The 17,734-nt window shown below is 35.3% G+C and overlaps 1 protein-coding gene across 5 annotated transcripts in view; it reads left to right on the top strand.

Moving 5' to 3' along the window:
• LOC126971924 (dystroglycan 1) overlaps positions 1-17,734 on the top strand; it is a 139,819-nt gene that overhangs the window by 105,307 nt on the left and 16,778 nt on the right. For 2 of the 5 annotated variants that reach the window (XM_050818431.1, XM_050818430.1), the window contains exons 6-12: positions 121-285; positions 6,610-6,729; positions 7,552-7,707; positions 11,414-11,548; positions 14,630-14,917; positions 15,869-16,021; positions 17,275-17,547. In XM_050818431.1, the coding sequence (XP_050674388.1) occupies positions 121-285; positions 6,610-6,729; positions 7,552-7,707; positions 11,414-11,548; positions 14,630-14,917; positions 15,869-16,021; positions 17,275-17,547 (1,290 nt within the window). The remainder of the gene's footprint in view (positions 1-120; positions 286-6,609; positions 6,730-7,551; positions 7,708-11,413; positions 11,549-14,629; positions 14,918-15,868; positions 16,022-17,274; positions 17,548-17,734) is intronic. The other 3 variants (XM_050818432.1, XM_050818434.1, XM_050818433.1) reach the window with 3 other exon arrangements.

Raw genomic sequence — 17,734 nt, 5'->3', positions numbered from 1 at the left:
GCTGAACATCCTCGTCTCGTCCCTTATTTTCATTTAAAAAAAATGCAAAAATTTTCAAAATCTTTTAAAGTACATTTGTTATCTACTGCGGTTCAATTTGATTTGATTTGAATGTTACAGGTTAAGAAGTCCGAAGAGAAGCCGCAGTCGAAGTACGGCGCTTGTGTTCACAACGAAAATAGATTAGTGTTAGTTATATTGCTAGATGCTTCCTTCCATAAGATAGCGCCGCGCCAGAGGATACGAGCGCTCATGGAACTTGCCAACTTTATGGCGCTCGATGGGGTTAGTAGAACATCTTCTATCTAGTTCACCACTATACAAGGCGTCCTTAATAGGGGAAGTACCATAAACACTTAAATATGAAGACTTTAGTATAAAAACATTTTAAACTGCATTCATCGTTTTTTTTTATTAATTACCTGGTTGAACCGGGAATGCCTTCTTTCAGTTAGATCTATAATATTCAAGGTACTTGCCTTACATGTAGCATAGCCGTGGGACATCCTGTATGTAACTTTGCATTGTTCTTTCACACGCGTATAATTGTTAAAATTTACTTGCAATCATTGCTTGATAATTTGACGTCTCTCAAAGTTTCAACAAAATGGTAAGAGTCCTTCACATGAGCACTGGTGCTTCCTATAAGAGGTGCAGTCCTTTAGTGTTGGGTTATTTTGTAAGTAGATGTAATAGAAAATAATAACTTGTAATACCTAATCTGTTTTGAAAAGAGCAACTTTGAGTTTCTTGCTCGTTCTTCTCTAAGGAAATCTGCCTTCCGATTGAGCTGTATGGCAAAAATTACATATTTCAAGTGTAATGTGATTTACCTATGAAATAAAACATTTTTGATTTGATTTGATTTGATGAGCCAATTAAGCTAACTGTTGGTCTTAATTGGTTATATGTTTTATGATTTTTAGGCAAACAACTACACTGTACACTTTTGGGGGTTTTGCACATGTGATGTTTTAAGATTTTATGGCAAGATTGATTGTTTTGCGTGTTTGTTTGAAAAGTATTTTATTTAAATGTGTAACACTCGCGTTAATGAAAGAAAATACGAAGAAAATGATTATAGATTAGGTCCACTGAGTTGTGCCAGTTGTTCTGAAAACGTAAACATATATTTTCGAACGTATATGTTCCATTCTTCAGTAAGTGCTTCGAATATCGAAAATTGAATATAAATATTTAAATTAGAATACCGGATTTGGAGACAGCCAACCGGCAATAGGAACTCTCCATGGCATACTAGGTCTTTGTTTTCATTGCCTAAACAGTAGGTATTACGTCATACCTTGTCCTGCCAATATTACAGAGAACGAAACCGCATTCCCCACAAAAAGTATACACCAACCTGTTTAGTATATTAGGTACCATGTATATGATCAATAATATATGGATTAAGATTTTAAACAATGATTGAAAACTAGCTAAATGAGATGAAAACTGTTTGTTTATTATGAAAGTAAACAAATAAGCATTTTTTTTAATTACATCATCTACCCCTGCTTTAAATCCAACATATCATATACATACTAAAATACCTATTCTCCGAAACACGTTGCACCTTATGATATAAGTTTTATTCCAATCAGTTAAGTAGTTTTCGCACTGTAACATAAGGAAACAACCTGCTCTCCATTTATTAGTATAGTATACACATACAGTAAGTACTTATTAAAAACACTCATTACAAAAACGGTGTTTTTCATACTCTCTGTACAAAACTATGAATGTATAACTGAAACGTATTCCTCAAATATAAACGCATGCATTCGATCTTATTACAGTAAGTAGTCCATATTAAGTCTCGGTTGCATCACATCGACCATCGAGCCAACCAATCAATTTTAACAAGATCACCAAAGCGTTCCACTTCACTCTATCTATTAACGACCCACTTGACAGTTGAGATTCTCTTTCGAACACGCGTCTTTTTTTCCGACACCATCGAAGCGTGTAGAGATAATATACACATAATTGTGTAATGTGATTTTAATTATTATTGGACTATAGTTGGCTGAGGCAGAAAAGCATTGGATAATTTATAGCATCAGATGCTTTTTCTACACCCATGCTTTAAATCCTTTATTAAAGATCCTAAAACAGTTAGCTTATTGCCAACATTAAAACACCCAATGCCCTAATAACCCTTACATCATACAAACGAGTGTTGTAATGAAATTCAGTACAACACTATATCATCCGTTTTCATAATAACACTCCTGTGGATGATATTATGGTTACTAGGACTGGCTTTTTTAATGTTAGCAGTAAGCTGTTTCAGAATCTTTTATAGAGGATTCATATTATGGGTGTAGATAATGTCTTGTATGCAACTGTTAATAATTAGGTATTAAAACACTAATGTGATACTATTACCCACATTCGTGTTTTAATACCCCTTATTACACAACAGTTGCATAAATAACTATTTCAACATACTTGCCCTTAAAGTGAGCTTAATTACATCGTTCTTAGTGCCATGAAGCGAACTATAACACACACGTGCATTATAATATTACACATTAGTGCATAATAAAATTATCTCTGCAAAGTTAAGTTAGTACCTAACTGCAAATTATATGAGAGTTAACAGAGGAGTTTCAATTTAACTGGATATTACAGTTTTTTTGTAACAACAAAGTGGTTTTATGTCGCTGTAAATCCATTTACATTTTTGGAATAAAAAATGTTAAGACGAAAAATACATTTATTATTATCAAATTCCCATATTTGTCATATTTAATAATTAAACAAAATACGCATTACATGTTTGTACGCATTGTGTGTTGAAAAAGTGCGTATGAAACTCGTGATCAACTTGCTAAATAGACACTCGGCTGATTTACACCCTCGCCAACGGCTCGGGCAACCCACAGCCTCGAGTATATAGAGAAACTTAACTCACTTGAATGATAATATACTACTTCAATACAATTGTTCGCAACGTCGATCTTATTACAGGGCTCTTACGCTCACTGTCCATTATTTTATCTACACCCATGCTTTAAATCCTCTATTAAAAATTCTAAAACAGTTAGCTTATTGCCAACATTAAAACACACAATGTCCCTAATAACCATTACATCATCCAAACGAGTGTTGTAATGAAATTCAGTACAACATTATATCATCCGTTTTCATAATAACACTCCTTTGGATGATATTATGATTACTAGGCCTGGCTTTTTTAATGTTAGCAGTAAGCTAACTGTTTCAGAATCTTTTAGAGGATTCATAGTATGGGTGTAGATAAAGTCTTGTACGAAACTATTGTTAATTATGTATTAAAACATCATGTGTTATGTTACTCATACTATTATCACTCACCCACATTCGTGTTTTAATACCCCTTATTACACAACAATTGCATATAATAACTATTAAACACGCGTAAGTTTTTTACTTTTCATTACCGCACGAGGGCGCATAAGTATTTTGTGATATCTCGGCTAAGTTTGTTTCATTGAAATCTGTACATAACGAATTAAATAATAACAAAAACTTACTGTTATACTTGCAGCTTTAATAATAAAAAATGGCAGGTATATTTATACGTACTTACGAATGATTAGAAAACCTCTCTTATAAATGTAAATGAAATATTTGTTCATTATTATAATTACTTGCCTAGCAGTGTGTGGGAAAGTCTAGAATTATCCGCGTGCCATGATCATGACACTATCCGTTACCTTATCTCGAAAACTTTGGATCCTTTTGCACAATGCACACATAGAGGAGTGTGAGATTTAGAAAGGTAAAATTAATAGCATGTATTTCATTAAATTAATAATTAATGCCGTCATTGTTTATCTTCTTTTAAACAAAACAAAAGTTAGAGTCACTGATAGTAAAATGCAGTAGGTACGTGCTTAGCGATCAAGAGGTCATTTATCTCTGCTGTTTATAAATAATATATTTTTAATATTTTATCAGTTATGACCGAAATATGACGTATGAGCGGCGTCTCGAATTTCGTTATACCATCATCATTCACGCCTGTCTTTCAGGTGTGAATGCAGTTCCTTAATCTTTCTGTCTCTATCACAGAAATCTTCCTGTCTTGTTTTACTAACACCAGCCCTTCCTTTATATCAATTAAAATAATATCATATTGTAATGAGATTATTTCTTCCTTATTCTTATTCAAGGAAATTGTAAAGGAAATGCCTCCGTGATGCGAATAACAAGTAAATCGTGGCTTGTATATAGCTGTATGTTCCCTGATCCCTATTCATGTGACAAGTCCATGTGTGTACTTTCACAGTAGGTTTCACGGTTATTAAATATTTACCTTAGATAATTTATACGTCTAGATAGAGCCTCTTTCTGCTATACAAGCGATGAAAACAGTCCAGGTTTATTAGTTTAGTGTGTGTGACAAGCTACGTCTTACACCCGGGATTTGTATGTCACTTTGAGTTAGTGGCGTGCATTGGTTAAAATAGAGGTTAACTGGTAACCTCAATTTTTTTCGACGTTTTCACAGATGTCACAGTCTATCCAGATGTACAAATAATCTAAGTTATTTACATTAAAATTGTTACTTACTATATATTGGGTATTATTAATCTGTTAAATGAACTCCTTGTTGATTGAACTTGTTTAAAATCGTAAACATAGCACTTACAACAGCGCCGTAGTATTAGGAGCTCATCGAAAGTCCACAGCACAGATAATTTCTCTTGAGGAACAAATTAAAATATCTGTATTTTTTTAATCGATTGTTTAGCAAGCACATTTGCCGCGGTCAATATTATTCTGATTATATGACCGAAAGTCACTGTATCTAAAACAAACCTTATAGTTTTTTTTTTTCAAATTGTTAAGTCTTAAGGCGACAGGAGTTAGATAGGTGCCGTATCGCAGTAGATAAGTTACGTGGTTTATGATGCGTTAGGACTTTGAAAGAAAGAAAGAAACATGTTTGAGTTTTACATTAATACAAAATACTTGAAATAAACTTATGAGAGAACCAAGCAAAAAGCTAAAACTGCAATATGCATAATATTCTTTACAAACATGGTCCTAACTCAGCATAATTGCTGATTTGAAAACAAACGCTGGTCTTGCTTTGATCTCCTTTCAACTTTGATCATATTCTCATCATCAATTCGATTCGTCACTTGTCATATACCAAATAGGTGATTTCAATATGAGTAATTGACTTGTCTGAGTCCGCGGGAATCACTAAATATATATATATATTTTTTAAATTCTTTTGAATTCCACAACACATACATTCCCTGGGATCATGTCAAAGACAATATAATAATTTGATATGTTTTTAAAACAAAATTTCTGAACGATGCGGGACTCGATCTCGCGACCTCTCGCGTTCCGTGCGAGTGCACGTCGAACTAAGCCAACCGATCGAGTGCCGTTTCGTTGGTAAATTTTGTATGCTTTGTTCAACTCTTAGGTTGTGGCTTCATCTACAAGATCTACTTTACCATTGATAACCTGCTCAACCCCAATATTTGCATATCAGGAAATTGACTTGAGATGTCGCTCTTGTAAATCTAAACAATTTGTTATGTTTTTAAAGTGTTAATTACACAAATCACATTTGAAAACAAGAATATAATATTTAGCTGTTCTGATATTATGTTTAATTAAGATGGTATAGGAATGTCCATAATAGATACGTACTCGAGTGCGTGTCTGCGTGTGCGCGCCTAGCGATTATCCTTAATAGAAAAAGTTTAACTGGCGAGAGGTTCAATGGCCCGTCTAATGATGCAATTTTATTTATCGCTCCATTGTCATTGTTGTTTTACGAGGTTGAATTAATTGAGTTATTGTACGAACACTTTTATGAAGCATTATCTTGTTCTCTCAGTGCGTAATTGTTTTATTACTTTTAAAATTATTTAGAAGTTATTCGTTTAAATATTTACAGACGTTTCGAGATAAAACTTCGAACTCCGTGATATAAAATCTGTGTTAAGGCTGGAAACCGGGCCAATGGCCTTGAGGAAGCGAGTGGACCTAGGTTACCTCTCTCGCACAAGATCGCCATAGTTTTAATTCAGAATTAGAAGTATTTTTAATTTGTTTCATATTTTACTCATTTTCTTTTCAAAAATAAAAAGCTGTGTCAAGTTTATATATATTGGTGTACAATTAATAAATTTTTGTACAGTTTTTATCTAGATTGAATGATTAGCATGGCTCCAACTGTTAGGAGTATTTTTTTTAGGTCGATAAAAAAAACGGCAAACGGTTTCAAACGACCTAAGCGTAGCGCATCCAATCGCATACGACCTCGATCATATTAGACTTAAATAAGGAATGATTTAATAAAGGAGTCTACATTCTTTCTCTTTTCTTAGTAATATTAAATGGGCTTCGAACGCGCGACCTTTCGGGTTCCGTCCTAACGCTCTTCCACTGAGCCAATCGTTCGAGTGACGTATGGTTCATAAATCTTGATATGTCTTGTTCAACTCTCAGGTTGTGGCTTCATCTCCGTTTGAACGAAACCGTGTGGTCGTGGGTTCGAGTCGAGCATCGTTCATAAATTTTAGTTAGAAAATTAATTTTATTAATCCCAGAAGTGATACATTTAAAAAATAACAAATTGTCTTATTTCAGGATGAGTTCTGGATGGAGCCATACAAAGGCGAGTTTGCGCAGGCGCAGGCTGTGATGCTGAGTGGCCCCGGGACTACCAAGCGGAGACATAGCGAAGCCACCACTGCCATTTATCTTAACGTAAGTACCAGAGTTTCGAAAGATCTACCCAAGGAAAACTACCGCATTTATCACGGGGAGTTTTCCGAAGAGCTGTTTCATTTGATTCCTGCCGCCGAACCTTAGCACGACACGCCACAAATTAGGGTATCATCCCCACCATCTGGATATGTGGCGGTCCTCGATTGTGAGGTTTTCAAGGAACTTTCTTCCATGAGCTTGCTCGCATGACGATACGACATGGGTACAAAAAAGCACGTACACCTTCCTCAAAGGCCGGCAACGCTCCTGTGATTTCTCTGGTGTTGCAGGAGAATGGGCGGCGGTGATCACTTAACACCAAGTGACCCGTACGCTCGTTTGTCCTCCTCCTTTTCCATAAAAGAAACATCAATGAGGAGTGATGACACATACCTATAGAGAAATTGATATTCAGATCTCTGAGCACACCAAAACTAAGAGACGAGATCATGGTTGATTTACCAGTGGCAGGCTCCTTTGCACAGGTTGCCGGCTAGATTATAGGTACCAACCAAGGGCGCCTATTTCTGCCGTGAAGCAGAATGTAAACATTACTGTGTTTGGGTTGATTCGATTTTTTTTTCGATACACATTAATCTTATGTCTCAAGATGACGAGCGCAATTATAGTACCGCTCAGAATTTTTGGGCTTTTCAAAAATCCGAAGCGGCACTGCATTGTAATGGGCAGGGCATATTAATTACCATCAGCTGAACGTCCTGGTCGTCTCGTCTCGTATTTTCATAAAAAAAGTGAAGTTGAAGTTCAAACCAACGTCCGTATGCGATTGTAGCTTTAAAAAAAAGTAATTGGTCATTACAGGTGGGCTGCGGAGACAAACTGTGGAGCAGACACAAGGTGCTGGTAGCCGGGCTGAGGGAGCAGTCCAGAGATGGGACGCTGTACCATCTGTTGAAGCAGCCCATTTTAGGATGGAGGCTGGTGGCAGTCAAACCTACGAGCAGACCCAAACGACAGGTTACCATCAATCTTTGTACTTATACGAGAGCGGCACTGAAAATTTCGGGAATCAAGGAAGTGACACAACATTACTATTTAAAAATGTTTTTATAAACAATAAATACATTTTCGAAGTATTCTCTGCGAAATTTGACACATTATTCCATACGATGGAACCAATTATTGAAGCAACCATTCCATTCGGAAGATGGGGTCTCCAACATGGCCGTTTTGTAGGCGTCCACAGCTTCTTCAGGTGATGAACATCTCTGACCACGCAATTTATTCTTTATTTAAGGGAAAGTATAGAAATCATTAGGGCTTAGGTCGGGGCTGTACGGCGGATGGTCTAATAATTCTATGTCTCTTAAAACTCTTGTTCTGTGCGCAGTGTGAGAACTCGCATTGTCGTGATGGAGGATGATGCGGTGGTTGTAGCTCTCTTTACGGAGTTCAGAAACGAACAGTGGCAAAGAAATGCTAGCATACCATTCTGCATTAATCGTTCTTTGTCCCTCAAGAGAAATAGTCGCAACATGGCCGGTTTTGGAGACAAACGTGGCCACAATTTTTTTTGCAACACTCCGCGAACGAACAAATTTTTGTTGGCTTTAACTCATTTTCGAACACACAAGCTCGTGACTGGTTTTTGTTTCGGGTTCGTACACGTGGAATCTTTCGAGAGTTCTGTCGCACCAAGTAACGCGAGGTGCTTTTTGCTCTTCACAGAGCAAATGCGGTATCCATCAGGATAACAACTTTTTTACACCTAATTGTTCATGCAAGATTATTTGTATTTGACTCATGCCAATTTCTAAAGTTGCCTGAATTTTGCGGTATGCTTCAGCTTACGTTTTCTTCATCAACGTTTTCTTTGGTGACTGCAGTTTTTGGACGACCTTGACGGGGATCATCACTGAGCTTGACACGTCCACGTTGAAATTCAGCAAACCAGCGATAAATTGTGGTTTTGGATGGGGCTTCATCACCAAATGCAGAAATCATCCGGTCAACACACTGTTTTTGTGTTAAACCACTTCGAAAGTCATAATAAATCATCGCCCTAAAATTTTCTCGAGTCAATTCCATTTTCTCAACGACTAAACAAGTTTGACAAGACCTTGTGACAAGAGCGAGAATCTTTTTTTAAATAAATAAATGGTATTCGATTTTTAAAACCAAGGAGTTTTCAATTAAAAAGATTTGAATATGACAGGAACAGTGGAAATATTCCATTCCCGATACTTTTAGTGCAGCCTATGTATGGACTCTTAACGAGAAACTCGTTGCAGATGGAAATAATGCAGTACGTACTTTGAATGTAAAAAAAAATATTTGTACCAAAACTTATGGACGATAATTTTTTTTGAGGGATATCACTTAAAATAACAAACTAGTAAGTACTTTAAATGTCTGATTGTTTAATCTATACTAATATTATAAAGCTGCAGTGTTTGTTTGTTTGAACGCGCTAATCTCTGGTACTACTGGTCCGATTTGAATGATTCTTTCAGTGTTGGGTAGTCCATTTATCGAGGAAGGCTATAGGCTATGTTTTTTTTTTCAAAATTAGGGATCCGTAATAAAATTGCTATTTTGTAACACAAGGTGTAAAATCAAAACCTATTTTTGCGTGCGCTGCAAAAACTATTGACAATAGAACAAAATGATGTACAATATATATATAGGCAATATTTTATTACTTATAAAACTATTGCGTGAATTATACTTTATATGGCAAAACAACGTTTGCCGGGTCAGCTAGTAAATATATAAAGTGTAGGGATCACTGTAAATATAAATGGAAACATATTCAGAAAGATTTTTTTCATCATTCGTATTGATCAGCAGACAATGGCAGATAGTATTGATTTATTTCATTTATTTCTTGCACTAAAATAAATAAGTATAATGTACCTACAATTACATTACAATTATTGTAGATAAAATTCCTCTTTAAATGGATTTCACTTTGAAGTTGGTGTATAAGAAAGGTCTTATGTTACGAACACACACAGAGATAAAAATAGTAATACACCTACACCCACACGCTCGCGCGTTGTGAGTCGTGGAATTTAAAAAGCATTCGTAAATAAAGTTAATTTAAACATAATAAATCCTTATTGTTTGATTAGTCCTAAAAAGGAGCTAAGCTTTAGTTGGCGTGGAGTACTGTTTGTTTTGATATTTATGTTATATCTACAAATGGTTATTTTATAAATTCCATGAAGGAATTCTGCACACTGTGAAGATAATATAACTGATTATTTTGTAGTGTTTGCATCTCATACGTCAGTGTATAAATAAATCTATGAATATATATTTTTTTTTACGGAATAGGAGGACAAACGAGCGTACGGGTCACCTGTTGTTAAGTGATCACCGCCGCCCACAATCTCTTGCAACACCAGAGGAATCACAGGAGCGTTGCCGGCCCTTAAGGAAGGTGTACGCGCTTTTTTTGAAGGTACCCATGTCGTATCGTCCCTGAAACACCGCACAAGGAAGCTCATTCCACAGCTTTGTAGTACGTGGAAGAAAGCTCCTTGAAAACCGCACTGTGGAGGACCGCCACACATCCAGATGGTGGGGATGATAACCTAACTTGTGGCGTATCGTGGAAGGTGGAATTCGGCAGCAGGAATCAGGTTAAACAGCTCTTCGGAACACTCCCCGTGATAAATGCGGTAGAAGACACACAATGAAGCGACGTCTCTACGTAACGCCAAGTGATCCAGCCGTTCACAGAGCACTTAATATAATATATTTAATTTATCTACAAGTTATTTTATTTAACATTATTAAGAACGAAATTTTGTAATTTAGAACTAAAATGGGAATGAACTATCGCGTTTTGCTTTTTTTTTAATCTTAATTGGAATTGATTATACTCGAAGTTATACCAATTCTCTCGTTAAAAAAAAACATCAAGTACCGTAGTTACATGTAAATTATGATTTATAAGACATAATAATTATCTATACTAATAATATTATAAAGAGGTAAAGTTTGTGAGATTGCAGGAATAGATATTCCTCCATTTGTATCTACTGAAGCGATGTTGAAAATAGTGTTACCAATAGAAAGCCAAATTATTTCTGAGTATCATATGATATATGTAAGCTATAAATTGAAAAGACTTTTTCGTGATAGTCGGATTTAAACGAAATATGTCTGAGAAAATACGGTCGAACGAAAACGTTTCTTACGAACGCTGCCATAACGATGAAAGATATATTTGATTGTTTTTTTACACATGCATATGGCATTGGAACACCTACATAGGTTTATATAGGGTATCAGCTAGTTATATTTGCATTATTGGCAGTCAGTATATTATATTTGTTGCCGTAGAGGTCTTGCGTGTGTACATTAGGTATTATTTACTTATATATTATTCTTAGGTTGTGGCTTCTCATATACAGGATCTATTTTACAGTTGATAACCTGTCCAACCCGAAAAATTGCATATTAGGAAAATAACTTGAGATGTCGCTCTTTTCAATCTTAACACAACCTGAGAGTTGAACAAGACATAAGTACCAAGATTTATGACCCATAGGTCACTCAAACGGTTGGCTCAGTGGAAGAGCGCTCGGACGGAACCCGAGAGGTCCCGCATCGTTCATATGTTTTGGTTACTAATTTAATTTCATATTATTTAATTTTCATAAGTCAATTGTATACCGAAACAATTAATTTGATATAAAATTGTGCATTGCAGTCACCAATGGACGACGGTTCCGGTGACTATGAGAATTACGACGGTGAGGAAGACCCCGCCGACTACAGCGGCTACGGAGATGATGAAGATGATGAGTACGACAGTCCGCTGGACATCGGGCCTGTTCCAGACATTGTAAGTGTGACAATATCTACTTCCTACATTTTCCTGTACCTTCCTCAAATAAGTACCGGATAATTTCCGATGTCCTATAGGATTGTAGTAACGCAATAGTTGAGGAAATATTCTTCTTTAAATCGATATGCCATCACATGCATCTTCTCATCACGAGCATAATGTTATAAAGTCAATCTCGAATCAAATCTATGGGATATTCGAAGGTAATTGACAAAAACCCGATAGTTTATATTTTACTGTTATAAGCTAGGCTTACATGAAAACATTAGGTAAATATTACCTTTAATTTATATCTAAGAAAGTTCTAATCAATATGTGACTAATCATTATGAGTAGATTTTTGTACAAAATTTATCTGTAATGTAATGGAATATTAAATATTTACTTTTATTGACAGTTCTACGGTATTCTGATTTCTGAGATTCTGTTGTCAGATTCATTATTTTAAAGTTTCTCTGCAACTCAAACCCTTATATATATACCAATATCGTGATAGTATTACATATTTCCAAGATATTAGGCTGTGTTTAAACACTCGTCCTATAATATGACGTGTCTGTGTTGAAGGGTATATTGACTTAATTTTCATTCGTTTCTAAATCAGTTCGTGACGCTTTTTATTTCATGCATATAACCTTAATTTAGAGCAAAAATTTGGTTATTACCTTGATTATTGGTTCATTGATTTATCCTCACATTTTCATTTAGAAAAGTTAATTTAATTAATTAATGCAAATTAATTAGATAATGCCAAATTAATCTACTCTACTATATGGTGTAGTGTATGGGCATGATATTTATCTATATAGGTGTCCTTGCTTAATATGAGCTATGTAACTTAAGTTTTTAATTGCGACTAGGAACGCTGTATAGTGTTTCGTAGATAATTCAAGCATCCCATAAGGAAAAGACAGTGTGTTACTTTATTTTTATCCGAATTAGTATATTAAAAAACAAATATATCTATAGATATATTCATCCGTATAGACAGTCAATGCTCTTTTCCTCTAACATTTTACGATAATATCAATTATGTCACACAACTTATGAGCACAATGGGAGTGTAATGCCCAAAATTGAGTTGGAATTGAAAGCATTTTAAAACAAGACGAAGAAATCATGTGACATTGACAATTATTGTTAAAAAAAACGTGGATCCACCCTTTTATTGTCATTCAAGTATAGATTAGCCGGTGGCAAAAAATAAGATATTAGGAAGATTTTATTAATTGCGTCACAATGCCAGAAGCGTATAAGCGTAGAGTTATATGACGCTGTGTACGACAATTAAATATTTAATTAAATAAATGCCGATTTCTTATCTAACGTGCATCCTTCGTATAAGCCGCCTAGTATTTTATGTTGCCTTCACGTATAATCGTTTTAATTTCACGTTGTTTTGAGTTTTGAGCTTTGTGTGTGGTTTTATGATCTAATAACCGCAATTCATGAACATTGCTCATTTTATAATTAATATTATTTTCTGGAAATCCATTTATAGAGTAAAACTACTTTGCAACAATCATTAGCAACAAGATTTATGATGTTGTTGTTTGCACACATCTAAACCACCATTAATACATTGAATACTTGAACATTTTTTTTAAATACTAATACAATTTGTCTATGAAATTATAATGGGAGTAACTTGATGCTGGGTGATCACCTCCACCCATAATATTTTTATTAATGCACGTCCGATTGAAGTTTTATATCTACTTCTATTACAGGGAAGATTCAGAAACTAAGGATAAAACGTACAATCCGCACTCGCGATCCTTATATTATTGTGATATTTTTGGTAACCCAATGTAGTTTGTCAATTAAAACTTTTCTGGAAAATTATAATTTTTACGATTGTATCATCAGTAATTTTCTGTGTATATCCATCATTCACCAGTGGGAGGCTCCTTGCACAAGATGCCGGCTAGATTATGGGTACCACAACGGCGCCTATTTCTGCCGTGTAGCAGTAATGTGTAAGCATTAGTGTGTGTCGGTCTGAAGGGCGCCGGATAGCTATTGAAATTACTGGGCAAATGAGACTTAACATTTTATGTCTCGTGGTGACGAGCGCAGTTGTAGTGCCGCTCAGAATTTTTGGGGCTTACCATCAGCTGAACGTCCTGCTCGTCTCGTCCCTTATTTTCACAAAAAAAAATCTTGATGGTGGATTGTTGCGATGTAGTTTTGCCTTTTATCAATTTGATTGTACAACTGCTCTAACGAATGGTTTTGTTGTGGTGTCTATATACACAGTTATAATACTAGATATGTTATGGGAATGCACTTTGGGGCCGTTTATTAAACTTTATTAGTTACCTAGATTGTTTGGTTGACCTTTACGATCATTTAGTTCATTTAATCAAAAGGATTACTTAGTTGTTAGTGTTTAAGCTGGGTTTTGTATTGAGCCGTGTCTTCTTTAATGACACGTTTTCGAAAATACCAAATATAGAAAAGAAAAATGTTACTTAATATGTATACACGAACTTATGCAATTAATATGAAATTATTAATTGAATTACAAAAAAATAATACTAAAACCAAATCTTAAAAATGTACAATTTTTTTTAAAAATACTTCCTAAAAAAATATTCCTCATTGTATTCATATATTTCAAATAGCTTCTTATATAGACTTTGGGTGAAAAATATCTAATTCCTTCAAATCGATTTTTTTGTTATAAGCCTTGGCCTTTGAATATAGAAAAGCCTTAATTGTTATTGAATACAATATAATTTCGCGCATACTTTACAACTTTTGTAATTTACATTACATGATAACGTATTTTTGTTTTAATTTCTACTTTTATGTGAAATATCTATATAAAATAATGCTATGATAATAATTAAAAAGTAAATTATGGCAAAACTTAGTAATATTATAAAACATTTACTGTTACATTACTATTACCAGTCACAGTCAAATCGGTCACCGTGGCGCAATGTGAACCCGACTTAAACATTGTCCTACCAGTAACCAAGTAACTATTTCCGATAAGCGATATCGTTTAATGGCCGGCCCAGATATTGTCACGCCATGTGACAGTACTAACGTAGTGTCGCGCCGCGGCAGGTGGGCGTCACCTCCAACCCCTCGCACCCTCACCGCCACCACCACGGACAGCCCGACTTCGCGCCACAAACCACCGACACGTTTCAGACCGAGCCGGACCAGCCGTCGAAGACCCCACCCTCGACACCCCAACCCGACACCCCACAACCCCAAACTCCGCAACCCCAAACCCCAGTCACCTCTCCCGTCCCCCCTACACAATTCGAAACCCAGCCGATTTTGCCACATACGTACAATACATCGCCGGCTACCGAGGATTACGAAATTGAATCAACTCACACAACTGAGGTTTGTCGTGTATCGAATTCGTTAGCATGAGCTCCCGTCATGTCTTGTGTTTTTGATATCCAGCTAATTAATTTCCGCTACAATTGCAAGTGACGTATAAACACGTATAAATGCTTTGAGGAATTAAATATAATTTAAAATTACATACTATTTTGCAACAACTAGTCAACCCCGTTTGTTTGTAAGGTTTTTATATTAATTTCACTCGCTTAAGTTAAACACATAGAAGTATTTTTAAATTCTTACACAATTTAAATTAAGCGCACCAATGGTAGTACAGAATTATATCTTAACCACATTTTTAAATATTATCTCTTTTTAAATAGCTACCCCCTTATTCATAATAGTCTGCTAACTTAAAGCATTGCTAATTCGCACTCTGTCATCTTCTATTGATCTAAGTCAGAATGAGAAAAAACACTCCTTAGGGGCTGTTTAAAGTTAGCGGACCATTATGAATAAGGGGACTAGTATTTAGTTGAGTTAGTTACAATTCAAGCTTAAATAATTTTAACCTCAAAATAAACATAAATAAAATATTATCATAAAACATTTTTTATTCTAAAATTGTTGCAAAGTAGATACGTCCAAAGTGGTACATAATATTGATCAATATAATGTACACTATTTATTAAATATATAAAAATTTTAAATACCTCATTTGCTTTGTAATGATAATGGCAGTTTCTTAAAATGTTCCATGTGTTGAAGTGTGATATTAGTTTTATTGCACGTTGTATGTAGATGTGGTGTGTTTTTGATAATTAGTTTTAATTCCATTACCACTTATTATTGTTATATGTTCAAACGTAGTATGTAGTTAAGTAGCAATAGTTACCTCCATATTATGTACGTACGTTTATATTTTATATGTTTATTGTTTAAAGGACTTAAATTGTCATATTTCCTTTTGCCTTACAATCATTTTAATGATTTATGTTTGTTTATCAGGACCACAAAGTGAAAATTACTCCATATCTGGGAAGTGCGTCCGAATCAACGAATATTAACATCACTAAGCCATTGCCAACGAATAGAAATCTGGATCACTCCCCCGTAGTCATAGTACCAGAGGATGTTACAACGTCAACGGAGCCAGAATTGGTATGTCATCTTATATCTACCTTACCTACTCTAATGACCACATTCTCTAATTCACGATTTGTAGATGTTTGATTGAAACACTAATCTATTCTGACTTGTTTGGGAGTGGAGTTTTACTTAACCTTGGGGTAGCTTAGTGAAGGGCCCATGAATATACAGTTAGTGCAAAAGCGACTTATTCTATATTATACTAGCTGACCCATCAAAGGTTGTATTGCCATATAAAGTAAAAATCAATAATAAAAATTTTTGGGGTATGAAAATAGATGACGATCGATTCTCAGACCTAAAGAAATTTATCGTACATAAAATTTAACGTACTACAATAATCATTATATTCGATTTTCATCTTGTAATCCTATTGCGGTTCTGTGGATGGATTAGAATAATACTAATATTGCGATACAAAAATAGGTTTTGATCGAAGATGGGTATAATAAAATAAAAAAAAATGTCAAAACAAACAAAAAAATATATTTAGGGGTGGGTGACTCCTATCTTATAAATAGATGTTGGCAGATTCTCAGGCAGTTTGGTAACAAACACCGGCACACGAGAATTTTATATATAAGATGTTATAATGATAGAAAATACACATGTGAATTCATCTTTAAAATATGTTTGATATAAAAATGACGGAGCAAGGAACGTTTTTTTTTTATTTAATGTTAGAAAGCCTGAATACAACGTGACCCCGTTTCCGGTGATGTCAAATATGTCAAAATGTACATAGTTCTCATTATTTTAGTAATAAAATGTAATATTTAAACAGCATTTTTGTATAAATCATAGTAACATTATCAATTAAACCGGTACGTATCAGATCAGATCGTATAATTTGAAAAATAAAGTTTAAATTGCTTTTGCACCGATTGTGAATATATCACATCAAAATTTAATATGTATATACATCTACCGACTAATCTTCTTGCGTAAAGGCAATTCGGATACGATTTACAGAATTCAAATGATATGAGCATAGATCATTAATACGTCTATATATACTATGACAGCTGTGCAAACGTCAAAAAAAATTGAGTTTAGAGTTAACCTCCATTTTGAACATACAAATCGCGAGTGTAAGTCGTAGCTTGTCACGCACACTAAAGTATTACCTGGCCTGTTTTTATCGGTTGTATATTAACAAGAGACTATCTAGACGAATAAATTATCCGAGGCCATGATCGAAACATAAAGTCCAAGAGTTGCCTTTGCGTGTACATCACGTGTGAGCGTCTGCATGGCACTTTCAGCAAACGGTAATAATACGCGCGTCCAACGAACTACCGCCGGTGTCCTCTGAGCCCCCCACCTCACCATCGCCCATGTCTACGGACGTCGACACCTCGACCACGCCCGCGTCGCCGACGACGGTCACCACTCCGTCGACGACCGTCACTACCCCCTCCACCACGAGTACGACAACATCGGCGCCCTCCACTACGCCGCCGCCCACTACTCAGACCACGCCCTCTACTGTCACCACTCCCGCAACGGAAACCACTACACAGGAAGTCACGAGACAGGTTTGTATTGCACTCGTTTGTTCAGTGTCGATCCAAACCGGTTTGCTATTATAATTAAATGGTTTATTTGATTCAAAAATTTAACAGAAATCTTATAACTAATAACAATGTGGACATTAAGAACCAAAATGGCGTCTCAACGCTGGTATTCTCTAGACACCGAGACACAGACTTCGATCATTAAATA

The sequence above is a fragment of the Leptidea sinapis genome, chromosome 25 (assembly GCF_905404315.1).
Source record: "Leptidea sinapis chromosome 25, ilLepSina1.1, whole genome shotgun sequence".
NCBI classification, from domain to species: domain Eukaryota; kingdom Metazoa; phylum Arthropoda; class Insecta; order Lepidoptera; family Pieridae; genus Leptidea; species Leptidea sinapis.
Note: the sequence above shows the minus strand (reverse complement) of the source record. Positions and strands in the feature narration are given on the sequence as shown.